Source organism: Amblyraja radiata, chromosome 13 (assembly GCF_010909765.2).
Source record: "Amblyraja radiata isolate CabotCenter1 chromosome 13, sAmbRad1.1.pri, whole genome shotgun sequence".
In the NCBI taxonomy this organism is placed as follows: Eukaryota; Metazoa; Chordata; class Chondrichthyes; order Rajiformes; family Rajidae; genus Amblyraja; species Amblyraja radiata.
In genome coordinates this window covers 45,457,542-45,473,654 of record NC_045968.1, presented here as the reverse complement: position 1 = coordinate 45,473,654, position 16,113 = coordinate 45,457,542, and the positions used below count along the sequence as shown (strand labels likewise).

Genomic DNA, 16,113 nt, shown 5'->3' with positions numbered 1-16,113 from the left:
TGGGAAATGTTGATTCCGCTGCGGGGGATGTTTTTTGTTTTATGTTCAATTCTAAAATGTATGTTTATCTTATTTGTGTGCTGCATGGTAACTCAAATTTCACTGCACTAATTGGTGTATGTAACAATAAATGTCCTTTGTCCTTTGATAGTGCAGAATATAGTTCTCAGCATTAGAGTGCAATGGTTCAAGAGAAAATCTGTATCTTAGCTTATGGAAAGACCATTAAGAAAGCTAATAACAGAGAGGAAGAAGCTGTTCCCGAGTGTGGTGGGACGTGCTTTAAAACTTATCTTCTGACTGACTGGAGTGGGAAGGAGGAGGAATGACCAGAGTGGAAAACGTTTTTGAATGCGTTTGGCTGCCTTTCCGAGAGGGTGTGAAATACAGCTGGAATTGGGCTACATCTAATATTGATTTGAAATAAAATGGCATTGCTGAGCCACTAATAATACCCCTAGTATCTTAAAGTAATATTTTGTTCCATGGTAAGTATCTCAATGCTGCTTAACATTTGCTTCCAATAAGTAACAAGCTATTCTTATCAATGATGTGGAAGGTTATATATGTGGAAAGTCACACTTTTAATTTTAGCGTGGTGGCTGGAAGTAGACTATCATAAGACTGTGGTGTTAAAGAAAATTGAAAGCATTTACACATCAGAAAGTGAAGCTCAGCAGGAGCTTGGCAGATCTTTACATTTTTATCCCTCCTAGGCTGGATATTCACTAGAAAAATCTGCACACTCAAATGCTTTCAATTTGGATGGCAAAAGTGCAATGTGTGCACAGGGATGCAAGGATAAATATTTGTTTTCACTGCCTACTATATTTAAACTATCATATTTACGAGTGAGGTGGTGCAGGAGTTGGTTGCAGGTCGGGAATGCACCCCTTGCCAGAACAGACTGCCAAATGCTAGCCAATAATATCATAAAAACTGAAAAATCACGATAAATTGTTAATGTAAGCTGGAAAGGAATATTTTAACTTTAGAATGAAGTTCAAGTATTAGCTGATTATGTGACATATTTCAATCAGTATATTTAAAACCATGCTTTTTTTGATGAACTTTTTTTGCCTTAATACATACAGAATAGTTTAGCACATGTTTTAAAAGGATTGCTTTATCTGATATTCCTATGATATTCAAAGATCATATTTAAAGTGTACAGTAAATGACAGTTCCTTTAAAAGCGTGGAAGTTCAATGGAATATTGGGGTGCACGTCCATGGCTCACTGAAGGTGACAACACAGTGATGGGGTGGTGAAGAAGGCATACTGAATTGGTGCATCGTGTAGAAGAGTCAGGTGTTGCAGCATTTTGAAATTGGATAGGAATTTCATTATTAGTGGACTAACATTACAGGAACTACACCTGAAGTATTTGAAGTATTGTGTGCAGTTCTAGTCGCTGCATTTTAGGGAGGATGTGGAAGCTTTAGGAGGGGAGGGGGGAGGGGGGGTAGTATTAGAGGATTAGTTTTAAAAAGAGGCTGGTCAAACGTGGATTGTTTTTCATGATTCATCCGTCTAAGAGGTGACTGATGGAAGTGTACACAATTGAGGGCAGTGATAGATTAGATGGCCTTTTCTCCGCAGAGATGGAAATATCAAATACTAGAGGGCATAGCTTTAACATGAATGGGGGAAGATTTAAAGGATTTTTGTTACAATTTTACACAATTGTAAGAATCTGGAACATGCTGCCAAGAGAAGTGGTGGAAGCAGGTACAATAACATTATTAAAGTGGCATTTACACAGACACGTGAACAGTTAGGGAATTAAGAAATTTAAACCATATGGAGACAAATATGCAGTTTAAATTGGCATCATGTTTCTGCACAGGGTCTGTTTCTGTGCTATATTGTCCTCGTATAAAAAATAATTTTCCAAGTCTCTCTTGGAATTAATTCAATATACTTCTGTCCAACATACCTTCAGTTGGACCCGTGAAGGCAAAATGAAAACTTTATTAAACAATGCAGTAGACAGCAGTGATATGATGTGTTAGCATCTGAAAGATGTTACATTGTACTTTCTGTGATGCTGACCAAGACATGAGGGGAAACTATCAGTATATTGACCAACACCACAGATTATTTGCTTCATTGCAATTTGTGAAGTTCAACAGTGTTCTATTGACGGGGATAATTTTCCTTGGTAATTACCTGGTAATTGTAAATTACAGGTCTACTTATTTCCATGAAATGCATTAAATTTTAACGGGTATAGTCACGGCTATCTGTAAGGACATTTGCTTTGTTTCCAGACGATTAAGTGATGTCTTAAAGAGGAAAAGATTGCCAAAACGTGTAACCAGGAGGACGAAGTACTCGCCTCCAAGAGATGATGACAAAGTAGACAATCAAGGTACAGTTCCTGTAATGTTACAGTCCTCCAATAATGGAAATGCCAATTTGTTTTTGCTGGTCTGTTTAAACACTTGAAGTTTGTGTTGGAAGGCTGTTGGAGTGTGTGTCTCGGTTTTGGAAGTTAACGAGCCAAGAATATTGAGTATCACTTGCATTTGCAAGATTGGCTGACTTTGGTGCCTTCCCTCACAGTGGGAAACTTTTGATTCTGCTGTGTGGGGATGTTTTATGTCGGACTCCATTGTGTGTTGTGTTCTTTATTTTATTGTATGGCTGAATGTTGATCACATTTCACTGTGCCAACTGGCACATGTGACAAATAAATGTATCTTGTATTAACAAATGTTGTAACCAAAAGTGAAAAATGAATTTATTTTGCTCTTTAGTTCTGTGCTTAACTTCATGTGTTTGCATTTTATACTGTATCTGCTGCCCTCTTCACCTGTTTAGCCCATCTGACTCGCAGCTCATTTTCGCAACTAGCTTTATATTGTCATCAAATATTGCACGATCTTTTCATGAAATCGTTGAAAATAGTAGCTAATCATGAGGACCCAGTTCTGATCCTTCAGCCACTCGTGATCATTGCTAACGTGCAAATAATTTATTATCCTTTTGCCTTTTAACTTATCCCCTGTTCATGCCAAGATATTACGGCCAAACTTGCTAGGCATTAGCACCATCTTGTGAATCTGTTTTCTCCATTATTTGTCATATGACACTTTATCAAATACTACTTGAAAATCCAAAGTGCATGGATTCCGTCGTGTTGGTTAAATCTTGAAGCTTAGATATGAATCATCAGCTACTTTGGTTATACTGTGGGCAAAGTTAGAAACTTGGCTCTAAGATTACCTTAAGCACTGCATAGTTTTATATCTGCAGTACTTTATTGGACAGAAATTTGAACTACAGGAAAATGTCGCCATGTGGAAAATTGCAGCCTTTTTACTAGCTTCCAATTTTTTTCCTTACAGCAAAGAGTCCTACAGCTGCCCAGTCACCTAAATCTTCCTTCCTAGCAAGTTTGAATCCCAAAACATGGGGAAGGCTAAGCACACAGTCAAATAGCAACAATGCTGAACCAGCACGCACTGCCGGAGTAAGTGGCATTGCACGGGTCACCTCAAAGGATACCATGTCCAATAACAGGTACTACTCTTTAGAATTATGAGGAAATATTTTAGATTTCATAATGCCTCATTGTTTCAAGTTTTATCACTGCTGCTTAAAATAGCCAATCTTTTCATTCAGATTTATGCTTTATTTGGAGGGTTGCTCAGTAAAGTACAATTATGCACCAGTTTGATTGGTGGTGACAGTTTATCAAGTTGAATAATGGTACGAAACTAGCTAAATTTGTTTAAGTTTAGAGAAACAATATGGAAATGGGCCCTTCAGCCCACTGTGTGTGTGTGCGCCGACCAGTGATCCCAGCATACTAACGCTATCCTACACCTACGAGGGACACTTTACAATTATACCAAGCCACTTAACCTACAAGCCAGTACATCTTTGAAGTGTGGGAGGAAACCGGCGATCCTGGAGAAAACACAACGCAGGTCACGGGGAGCATGTACAAACTCCTAGTCGAGCGCAAACCCGGGTCTCTGGCGCAGTAAGGCAGCACCTCCACTGCTGCTCTGTGCTAATAGGCACGATGCTTTATTACTTTTGTTACTGAGGCAAATGTTGTTGGACGTAAATCAGTTTTACATGCGAACAGTTGTATGGAAAATTTCAATAGTATCATTTGTATTTTGAACAACCACTTTCCTTACAGAGAGAAGATAAAAGTGTGGATAAAGGAACAAGCCCATAAATTTGTTGACCGTTACTTCACCTCAGAGAATGTGGATGCAAGCAATCCAGCACTGAATGTTCTTCAGAGACTTTGTTCTGCCACTGAGCAACTAAGTTTGCAGGTCTGTATCAAAAGCTTTTCAAAAACCAATGAGTAAATGATTTGCAATAGGGGCTGCAGCTTGAAAAAAATTCAAGTAACCAAATATGTATCTTTAAGTTTTGCTATTTGTAGTCCAATTTCTGAATATTTCATTCCTTATCAGATGGTTGAAGAATCTGATTCCTCATTATTTATTCACTTGTTTAGCTGCAAGAGATATGTGCATTTTTTCATCCTTTGGTTATACCTATAACCGACTTAACTATCTGACTAACTGTAAAGCAAAATTAGGGCATTTGACGCATTAAGTCCATCTTAGTTCTCAGCAGGGCAATCCTATTGGTCCCATTACCTCTCTCCCTAATTCCTGTGGCCTTTCTACTTATTCTATTACATGCACGTCAATTCCACTACAATTATTTTACCATCTATCTACTCTAGGTGTTAATTTGTTACAGCCAGTTAAAGTAACAACTCTTCTATCGGATGAGGGCTCTTTTGTGGAGACAGTAGCACTTTCTGATGTGCCAGCTATTTCAGTTTGTGGAAAAAAACGCTTACTTTCACATCATGGCAAGCAATGATGACCTTCAACTCTGTTTATCACTGCCACATTTTAGCAGTAACTTGGATGGTACCTTTGCCTCGTGGTTCTGATGTTATGGACTCAAGTTTTCTATCAGAGATGAGACTACACAGGCTGATAATGCAGGATCAAAGTTAGAATGGTTAAGTTTGCTGATGAGGCAAAGATGGTGGAAAAGTATGAAGAGGAAATAAGGCTACAAAAGGATATTGATATTTTAGGTGGTTGGCTAAATATCTTGATTCTAATATAGTTATTTGAAGTAGCCAGTAAGAATATAGCACCTGAGCAAAGTCATATAATTTCTATTTGTTCAATTCGGCCCCAGAATTACAAATCGGAGCAATGGGAAATTGCTTCACTTCTCAGAAAAGATTTTTTAACATCCATCCAGGAAAGCAATATACGCTTCATTTCTGCAGCTCTGCCAGAAGACACCTTTATAACACAACCAATCCAATAATATTGTCTGTATTGATCGGGTCACTTCAATCATCTTTGTCCTGCCTTCTGCATGCACAGCACATAATCCCTTCCACCTTTTTTTCTGACAGATTTTCCTTTGCCCGAGGAGAGACCAAGTTCGGCCATTTTGAAACTATTTGGAATGTGTGTGCCATGCTTCAGAAATGACGAGGGCCCTTCATGAAAACAGTAGGGGGGGGGGGGGGGGGCAAAATTGATAAAAAAAAATTAAAGGGGATCTTAATGAATAACTTTAAAAAATAAACATCAGGACAAGTGAATGGGTTTCAATGTTAAAATATTTCACCCAATTTTGGATTGCATTGGAGACGCAAGGAACTGCAGATGCAGGTTTACAAAAAAGGCACAAAATGCTGGAGTAACTCAGTGGGCCAGGCAGCATCTCCGGAAAACATGGATAAGTGATGTTTGGGGTCGAGACTGAAAGAGTGTCTGTACCCAAAATGTCAGCTTTCCATATTTTCTACAGATGCTACCTGAACTGGTGAGATACTCCAGCACTTTCTTTTTTGGATTCATGAGGTTATCTTGTGGTGTTGGTGTTCTCTGAACTGACTCCTACAAAGGCTGTTGTCATTTTAGTCTATGCAGTTTGTATTTTCTATCCAACTTTTCATTTCTCTTGAGATCCATTACATGCCTAAAATTTTGAACACTTCAATGCTTTAAATTTCCCCTCGAGTGTAATGGAACACACCTCGATCACTTTCTTGAACTTGTATATTAATTAGGCTGTGATATTCCGCCATGGTATCTGCCCACTTATTTGCCTTGAACTTTAATTGTGCAACACTGCACATGGTGTATATCCTACAGTTTCTGGCATTTGCCTCTGGTCAGGTTGAAGATAATTGAAGATCAAAATGTTACAGTCTGTTTTTAAAAATGAATATTGCATGAGACTTAAGAAAAGGAGACGTCCAACCTTAAAAATTTAAGACTTATTTGGAATATTTCATTTTGAGTGAGGAGCTTATGTGAAAAGTACTTTACAGCCCCATTTGAAGCATAAGAATGACTTCTACATAAAGTTTCTGAAGCAGATTTGCTTTAATTGGTATTTTGTGTACCATAGACTCACTGTCTTATTTTTTTTACCCCCAAAGGTGGATGGAGGAATTGAGTGCCTTTTAGAAATTCGCTCAATAGTCTCGGAGTCTGATGTGTCGTCCTTTGAAATTCAGCACAGTGGTTTTGTAAAACAATTGCTGTTGTATTTGACGTCAAAAAGTGATAAAGACCTTGTGAACCGAAATGTCAGATTGAGAAGGTTTCTTCACGTTTTCTACGGTTGTCCTGTGAGTAACTTCTGTTTGCAGCTACATTTTGATATTTTCCCTCGTGATTATGTCTTGCAAATTTAGTAGCTAATTGCATCTGGTTCAGTTCAGATCCTCAAACCGATGGTACAATCAAAAACTCTTAAATGTTGCTTTGTGTTATTTATTTTAAGTTTCAGTGGTTATAATTCTTTGTGGAAATATCTTTTTGCTCGTATTAACCAGAAATATTTGTAGGTGTTTATCAAAAGTTAGGAATAGTTTTGCTTATAGCGCCCAAATATTTATCAGTGAGTGGGAAACAATTGGTCTCATCAAAATTAAGGTAACTGGGCATGGTTAGTTAGTAAATATGGGTGACCTTTATTTGGATTGTCCATGGAATTAATGAAGAAATGTGTACACGGGTCTAGTTGAAATATAGTCTGCCTGGTATTTTATCATATGTCTCAAAGATACAAAAAAAATCATTTTTCTTTCACCCACAAGGGGTCCAATCTGCCTGAGAAGATAATGGAGTCACCTACTCCCGGGTCATTTCAAAATCTAGCAGAGCACTTGAATCACAAAGACATGTGAGGCTACAGACGAAATGTTGGTAGTATAGAGGGATTAGTGAGATTAGTGTAGTGGTAGTTAGCGTGGACATGGTGGGCCAAAGGGCCTGTTTCTGTGCTATATGATTCTGTGACTCTAAATGTGTGAGATGCGATATTGGTACGAAACTAGCTAAATTTGTTTTAAGTTTAGAGAAACAGTATGGAAACGGGTCCTTCAGCCCACTGTGTCTGCGCCGTCCAGCGATTCCCGCATACTAACGCTATCCTACACCCACTAGGGACAATTTACAATTATTACAATTAACAAGCCAATTAACCTACAAACCTGTACATCTTTGGAGTGTGGGAGGAAACCGGCGATCCTGGAGAAAACCCACGTAGGTCACGGGGAGAACGTTCAAACTCCATACAGACAGCACCTACCTGTAGTCGGGATCAAACCCGGGTGGGTCTCTAGCGCTGTAAGGCAGCAGCTCCACCTCTGTGCCACTGCTGCTCTGTGCTAATAGGCACGATGCTTTATTACTTTTGTTACTGAGGCAAATGTTGTTGGACGTAAATTACTTTTGCATGCTAACAGTTGTATGGAAAATTTCAATATTACCATTTGTATTTTGAACAACCACTTTCAAACCTCTAAATATATAGATGCAAAAGCATTGTGTTAATAATCATATCGTCAACATGCAATATATCAAACCTGTGACGTTACCAATGCAGAAAATATATCAACCTTTGATCATCTTAAAAAGGATTTATCTGGTTGCTAATTATTCCTTCTATAACAAGTCTATTTATAATGGAACGCGTTCAGTCACAGTCTGGTTATAAGGATAAATTGTTTACATAATTGGATTGAAAGCGGTCTTCCCAAGAGGCAGCTGCGAAACAGTTCTGTTGTAAATGTTGGCTATGTCACTAGAATGCTTCATGCAGTGATACATTTAGTCAATGAAGATGTATTAAAACATATATGGTGGGGGGATTGCAAATAATCAAGCATAGTGAACTTTGAGGAATGTAATGCATTTTATCCACCTTTGCAGCCTCCAGGAGACGAACCTCTTGATCGACTTGAACCTCTTGGAAATGGGCCTTTGCTTGCATTGGTGCACAAAATGAACAATTGTCTGAGTCAGATGGAGCAATTTCCAGTGAAGGTGCATGATTTCCCGAGTGGGAATGGAACAGGAAGCAGGTATGAATTGTGTATTAACATGGTTTTGAATGGAAGTATCAAACCTTTAATGGTATGTTAAAACTGCAATGATTAGTCCGTTCCATTGCTGCCTACACCAACCGCCAGACAGTCCAAAAGAAAGCCAGCCATTGAGAAACATTTACTACCCATGAGCTAAATACCCACTGATTGAAGTAACTTGATCTAATGATTCAGATGTCAGAGACTGATCTTTAATTATCCCTTTAGTTCAGAGCTATGGCATGGAAATAGGGCCTTGGGTTCACCAATCCCCGTACGCTAGCACTATCCAACACACTATGAACAATTTACAATTTACATCGAGGCCAATTAACCTACAAACCTCTAGGTCTTTGGAATGTGCAAGGAAACCGGAGCACCCAGAGAAAACACGCGCAGTCACGGGGAGAACGTACAAACTCCGTACTGGCAACACCTGTAGTCAGGATCGTACCCAGGTCGCAAGCGATGTAAAGGGCCTGTCCCACACGCAAATTTTTTCGGCCACTTGCTGGAGTGCAAGTCGCAGCAGGTCGCCGAAAATTTTCAACATGTTGAAAATCCAGCGGTGACCAGAAAAAGGTATGACTCTTTGAGCGACTACTCACGACCATACAGGCGACATGCGACAAGTCGCTGAAAAAAATGCGTAAGTGGGACAGGCCCTTAAGGCAGCAACTCTACAGCTGCACCACTGTGCTGCCCCTTTGATTTAACTAAATAATTGAAGTTGTATGATTGAACGTATGGGTTTTGCTGAGGCATAAGGCAGATCTGGGTCTTCCGTTGTCATTTACACACTTGAAAATGAATTAAAAAATAAACTCCATACTGCTTACAAGTACTTGTCGGCCATGCAAGACTAGCAAGAAAGGCATCACCTTCTCATGTAAGCCCAGGTTTAAATGGCATGGTATCTTGAAATAGGAGAGAGCCATTGGTTCCACATCTGATCTCAGGGTAATAAGTACTACTATCATTTTCATGTACTCCTGCAATATATTCTCTCTCACGGGCCTATCAACACTTTTTGATTTGTTTTGACATTTAAATAATAATATACAGTAGTCAACTAATTACCAGAAAATTAAAATGGAACCAGAAGAAACATGTACATATGTAAATTCTACAGTGCTCAAAAATTAGCTATTAATTGTAATCTGTATGTTTGGTTGTGGCACTGCTGCCACTTTAACTACTAGCTGTCTCCCTGGGTTAAAATTAGCCTTTAATTGGAATGTCCCAGCGTGGCAGACACAATCAGAATCAGAAAACATTGTGATGGTTTATAAAAAGTTTTTAATTGCGGACTTAATTTCCTTGAACTGCTCATGCACAATCTTCCTCGCCCTCACCTTTCGCAGTGTTAGACTTGCATATTAATTTTTGAATGGGGAATCATTTGTTTTAAATTGACTGTTTAGGTAAAATTGTCCCCTTTCCTTGACATTGCTTTTCACTTACTGTTTTTTTTATTCATCAGGGGCTCCCAGGCTCTGAAATTCTTCAACACGCATCAGTTGAAATGCCAGCTGCAGAGACATCCGGACAGTACCAATGTCAAGCAATGGAAGGGTGGTCCAGTGAAGATTGATCCATTGGCTTTAGTACAGGCTATTGAGCGTTATCTTGTTGTCAGAGGTGGTGGCTGTTTTATTTCAGTATTAAGCAGTAACATTTTTCTCTCCTTTATGTTATGATGCAGGGAAATAATATTTGTTTTATGGTGGGGTAAAAATCCAATTGTGCAATTTTTCTCAAGACCAAATCTATGTCTAATCTACACCTGCCTGGGTCCTCCATTTAACAGTGGCTTATCTGTTCAGAACAAGTTCATTTTATTTAATTGAACCAATTTTAATGTTTTAAATTGTTTTCTAGTCTTCTAATGCCTCATTTACTTGCTATCTTTATTGGTATTACGTAATGTTATACAAATATTACTGGTGGAGAAGACTGGGACTGTAAGCTAAATGGATCAAGTCACAGCTGCAGGTAGCACATGTGAGCTTGGATCACAGACTGCAATATACTGGGCCTTGCTCATAGCTGGGAGTCAGCTTCAAGGGAAGTTTGCATCTTGGCACCGATAGGCGAGACCAGTAGCCAGTGATTGATAATCTTGGGGGTTGCACCTCAACTCAATATCCATGTCATTAATTTCGAGGAAGGACAAGATTTTCTTTGCAAAAATTAGTCTTGCCCCTACTTCTCCATTTTGTGCATGACGACCTTGTTAAAAAAGTTAACAATTTAAGAGTTCTTGGTATTTATATAGTGCCCTTTAATTGCAAATAGCAACAACAAAAAGCAAAACAGGAATTGAGAGTATCTGTTCAACTTTTAACAGGCATTTTTTGGCAAACCTCAGTTTTTTTTCCAGGTAGGGCTTATGCCGTCAATGTTATTACAAATAACATTGACGGAATTCAATGGTGTTAAAAGCTACCTATGGAATTGCCTTTGAATGTTATGGGATATGAAATTAGGGTCAGGACAGCAAGCTCTGTTATAAATCGTTAGCATGTTCAGCAGAAATGGCAGATTTTGTGTCATACTCAAACTTTGAAATGAACAAGTACCTCCAAACCTGAAAACTGTTAAGATGCATATCTTGAAGGTGGTGTCAAATGTTATTGTTGACATAAAATTCAATTAATTCTCCAGAAAGCTGAAGAAATATTGAAAAGTTTTGTAGGGAAACTGCAGGGAGCAATTTTCTTCGACATGAAGTTGAAAAGAATAGTAGTTATTGGCGTTTGTTTCGAAATTCAAGGCTCTTGTGATGTTAATAGCATACAAAGAAAAAGTAGTTTTTTATTATATTCCTGTTTATAAAACTAAGTTGAATCACAAAAGCTATCTAAAATCGTAAGACTTGCATTACTTGGTTCCACAGTACATGGTCACTATTGAGTAAAATTAATTTGTTCTGCCTAGTGTTAGGAAATATAAAGACTTGAATTCTTAGTGATTTACATGCCATTCATTCATTGAGTTATGGATGTTTAATTTTTGAATAAAAATCCCCTTGCTATTTTGAGATGCGAGGTTCAGTTGATGGATGAAACCTAGAGGAATGAAGGCATAGGGTCAGTAAATGTTTAGAACAAAAGATAGACACAAAGTACTGGAGTAACTCAGTGCATGGTCAGGCAGCATCTCTGGAGAAAAAAGATGGGTTGGGACTGTAGGCAAAATATGAGGTGCTGTTCCCCCAATTTGCATGTGGCCTCAATAACTGAGTGGTCTGAACATTAAATTTTCTAATTTTAATAACTTCATCTTGCATTCCCCTCCCCACTCCCTTGCTCTGCCCTAGTTGTTTTACCAGTTCCACAGTTCTCCACATTGTTCCTCTTGGGATTACACCTTCCCGAGCTACCAGACACCACCCTCCCTGAGATCATGCGTGGCTGGCCCTGATTGGTCCTGGTCTTATCTTGCCTCCAGCTCTTCATCTTCTCTTGTCTCTTCCACCCACCCCCACACTCAAGAAGGGTCGGAAACATCACCCATCCTTTTTCTCCAGAGATATTGACGAGTTACTCCTGTATTTTGCCTTTATGGTATAAACCAGCGTCTGAAATGCTATATTTCTAAATGTTTCGAGACAGTTTGTTTCTGTTGGAGCCATGTTGCGCAACATGTAATGGTCAGGATTTCTATTTATTGCATTTAGTTATCCACCATTGTTCAGATCTGCAACTCTAGAGCTAATATTGACATGGTATTTTTCTAATTCAAGGGTATGGAAGAATACGTGAAGAGGATGAAGATAGTGATGATGATGGCTCAGATGATGAAATTGATGAATCATTGGTAAGTGTTCCTGCTAGCTGGGATTTGCAGAAATGTTTATCGTAGTTATCAACATGTTACTAATAAATCTAATAATGTTAGTTAACTTTATCACGTGTTTACTCACTTTGAAAATTGGATTGTTTGATGCTTTAGGAAACGTGAATTATTACTATCTACAACTATGCACATTTGAAATATCTGTGATCACATTCTAAAATTGCATGCTATCATCATATTCTTCCGATGTAAAAGGGGAGAAATAATCAAGTCAAGTTGAGAGTTGTGTTTTATTGTCACATGTCCCAGACCAAGCAATGAAATTATAACTTATAGCGATACTCTATGCTAAGCATCTATCTGGAATTTACAATACCCTTGACTAGTGAATAGTTCTGGAATAATTGAACAAGCATTTGCCAACTAGGGGAAGTTTTGCTCTTCTGTCACTAGTTAATAAAGTGTTTCCTTGCCTCTCTCACTTGGCCTAGTCATGTCCCCTTGTCCTGGATACACCCAACAAGAGGAGGACGTTTAAAATAGATAAATACATATAAGCTCTTCAGCCCACCATGACGATTGGATACCTTTTGATACTACTCTAAACGTAATCCTGTGCCCTCTGGTTGTAGACACCCATGTCAAGGAGGAAAGTTAACCGCTATTTACTCCTTCCTTTTTCTAATGTTGTTTACTTGAGTGAGATTTCCCTTTCCTCCCCAACTTCCTCCATCCAAAATAAATCACATCCAGCCTTTCCAGTCTCTTAGTTAAAGTCTCCATCCCTGACAACATATTAGTGAATCTCCTCAAAATGCTGGAGTAACTCAATGGGACAGGCAGCATCTCTGGAGAGAAGGAATGAGTTACTCCAGCATTTTGTGTCTACCTTCGATTTAAACCAGCATCTGCAGTTCTTTCCTACAAATATTTTATAATGTTGGACCATAACTTGCTGTTTCATAATTCCTTTTTACTAACTCACCAATGAATGCTACCTTATGCATTTCTTTTGTTGCCTTCAGGGATCCCTGGATGTGTGCAACAAGCCCCCCCCCCCCCCCCCCCCCCTAGTTGAGCCTTGTTGCAATTAAAATCTGGGCTCCATTATCTATCCCAAAAATATGCAGCTCAATATACAGGATTCTTTAATCCAATTGCATGGAAGATTTTCTCGTGGTTAGTAGCAGCTGGGATTGGGATCTTGTGCATAGTAATTTCTAAACCATTAGAATTTCACATGTACAATATCCTCATCCCAGTTACAACTAATTTCAGCACTCATCTGAATGCCCAATGCTAAACAAATTATTTTTTCAAAACTTTTATCTAATTACATTTCGAACTCAACCAAATGTTGCATGCAAGGATTTTTATTGTTAAGACGACATGAAATAGCAACTAATAAGGAATTATATACTAAAATATTGCCCTTTTTCTCCTAGGCTGCCCAGTTCTTGAATTCGGGGAGTGTAAGGCACAGACTGCAGTTTTACATAGGAGATCATTTGTTGCCTTATAACATGACTGTTTACCAAGCTGTCAGGCAGTTCAGTGTGCAAGCTGATGAGGAAAGAGAATCTACTGATGATGAGAGTAATCCATTAGGACGGGCAGGAATATGGACAAAAACCCACACGATATGGTATGTAGTAGATGGACTCATTGTACGCAATGCGGTTCGTTACAATAATCTGCACTTCCTATGGCCTTTCAGTTTGAAGCTTCTTGACCCGCAGCATCAACTATCCATGTATTTCAGGAATACTGCTTGACCCACTAAGTTACTCCAGCACTCGTGTGTCCTTTTATATTGTGATTCTGTTCTGTCTAACATGTTGAAAACATAGACAAGTAGGGGGAGGTGGGGAGGGCAAAGGAAGTAGGAGAGTGGAGATTAGTAAATCTGGATGATACAAATATTGCTGATGTCTGAGTGGGGTGAATCCTTGCTTGTCGTAGCTGATTACTGGAGCAACGATCATTAATGAAGGATATAATTAATTCTGTGAGATGCAGAGTAGTGCGGCAATGGCTTGGTGTATTATGATTCCAGCAAAATAGATTTGTTAGGTTGCACAAAGTTCTGCAGATAGTAAGTTAGGCAGTTTCTGCGCAGAGAAAGCTTTGCCTTAACAGATACTGTGACCTGAGTATTCGAGCATTTTCCGTTGCTTCAGTTTCATTGCCTGTAATATTGTTTTTGGGTAGTGTATTACATGTTCATCCATATTTGAATAGCTTGTAGACACAAAACTGCATATGCTGGTTTGCAAGAAAAGTGCTGGAGTTACTCAGCTGGGCAGGCAACATCTCTGGAGGACATGGATAAATAGTCCTGACCCGAATTACTCCAGCACTTTGCCTATCTTCAGAGAAATATAATAACCTTGTTCATTATAATCTGATGCTGCTTGTCATCCATACTGAATTTGGTCATCCAATAAACTGAAATGAATTATTAAGTCTCACGCAGGCTCGCGTATTCTGTCTAGTGTAGGACCACTGTTCTCATGACATTCACCAATGCTGCTTTAATTGCCATAAATGGTGGTCCAAATTCTCTGAAATGGCTGAAAGTATTGTTCAATTTCATAAATAGGTACAAACCTGTTAGAGAAGAGGAAGAAGGAAATAAGGATACAGTTGGTGGGAAGCGAGGAAGAGCTCAGTCTGCACCTACAAAAACCTCGCCCAGAAACGCAAGGAAACATGACGAGCTGTGGCATGGTGAGCATTTGGGACATGATTTCAAAATGGCATGAATCTTGAGCATCTAAGCATTTGATGTACTACTCAATTAACCTATGTTTTGCTGTGGTAAAGAATTTATTTAGGTTCTTCATTGATTTAAATTCACCTTTTGCGTTTTGTGTAAATTCAAAAGAAAAGGCGCTTTAAGTGATGAATAAAAATACAGTTCAGCAGAACATATTGGCCTAAGCCCTCGGTTTAAAATTGGACCTCCTGCTATCTAGTTTGATGTCTTCCACCAGTTTATGCCGTGTGGGCAATGTGCCCCGTTAACCAAGTTCTGATTTTTTTTTTCTCCCCTCCCCCCCTTAAGAACTAAATATTTTGCTGTAATTATCCAATATTTTCGTATTTCATTCTAGAATAGCACATTTCCTCCCATCAGTTACATCAAAATGAAAATTAAATGTCTTCCTCTTTCAAGGAACAACTGGAGATAGTGAACACTATAGTAGGATGAAAGTAGCCTTAACTGTCTTTGCATTTTTTCAAACTTCAGAAAAAACATTTAGCAAGAAGCCCAAGAATTAATAATTTGAACATTTTCCTTCTGTTACATAAATAGAAGCATGTTTACAGTTCTGTAATTGTATGCAATGAGATATTCAGTGAGAAAAATGTCTTCATTTATGTCCAGGTTTAAGTTAAATGATGTAACTTTTTTTACACCTAGATGGTGTGTGCCCTGCAGTGGGAAATCCTTTGGAAACCTACCTGATTTCAATTCCTCCAGATGGTATAACATTTGAAGACCCATCACTGGATGTAATTTTGCTTCTGAGAGTCCTTCACGCTATCAGTAGATACTGGTATTACTTGTATAATGTGAGTACCACATAGTATCAATCAACATGGATGGCAGGAGTGATTGGAGTAAAAATCTACTTACATTTGCGAGTTTGAATGTTCACTAACTCTGAAATTAGCATTAGTTTTCCTTGTACATGAGTTGTTATAAAAAACAGTTACTGAAAATTCAGCAAGTTGATTCACATCTGTGGAGAGAAACAGAAATGTTCTAATCATTGCTTCATCCGGACTCCATAATATTTCACCTTGTGAGGAATGTAGTTATACTGCTTTTGTTTTAGTTAAATGGTCTTATCCAGAGCCATAAAATGTCTAGAGCCAAGCAAATAACGGAGCACATCCAGACCTCTGTG

The 16,113-nt window shown here is 38.6% G+C and overlaps 1 protein-coding gene across 15 annotated transcripts in view; it reads left to right on the top strand.

Moving 5' to 3' along the window:
* The window catches only part of trip12 (thyroid hormone receptor interactor 12), a 109,536-nt gene that overhangs the window by 75,414 nt on the left and 18,009 nt on the right, over positions 1 to 16,113 (top strand). For all 15 annotated transcript variants that reach the window (XM_033031928.1, XM_033031931.1, XM_033031939.1 and 12 more), the window contains 10 exons: positions 2,274 to 2,374; positions 3,354 to 3,528; positions 4,160 to 4,301; positions 6,461 to 6,652; positions 8,241 to 8,392; positions 9,879 to 10,036; positions 12,144 to 12,217; positions 13,642 to 13,841; positions 14,799 to 14,926; positions 15,624 to 15,775. In XM_033031928.1, coding sequence (XP_032887819.1) covers positions 2,274 to 2,374; positions 3,354 to 3,528; positions 4,160 to 4,301; positions 6,461 to 6,652; positions 8,241 to 8,392; positions 9,879 to 10,036; positions 12,144 to 12,217; positions 13,642 to 13,841; positions 14,799 to 14,926; positions 15,624 to 15,775 — 1,474 coding nt within the window. The remainder of the gene's footprint in view (positions 1 to 2,273; positions 2,375 to 3,353; positions 3,529 to 4,159; positions 4,302 to 6,460; positions 6,653 to 8,240; positions 8,393 to 9,878; positions 10,037 to 12,143; positions 12,218 to 13,641; positions 13,842 to 14,798; positions 14,927 to 15,623; positions 15,776 to 16,113) is intronic.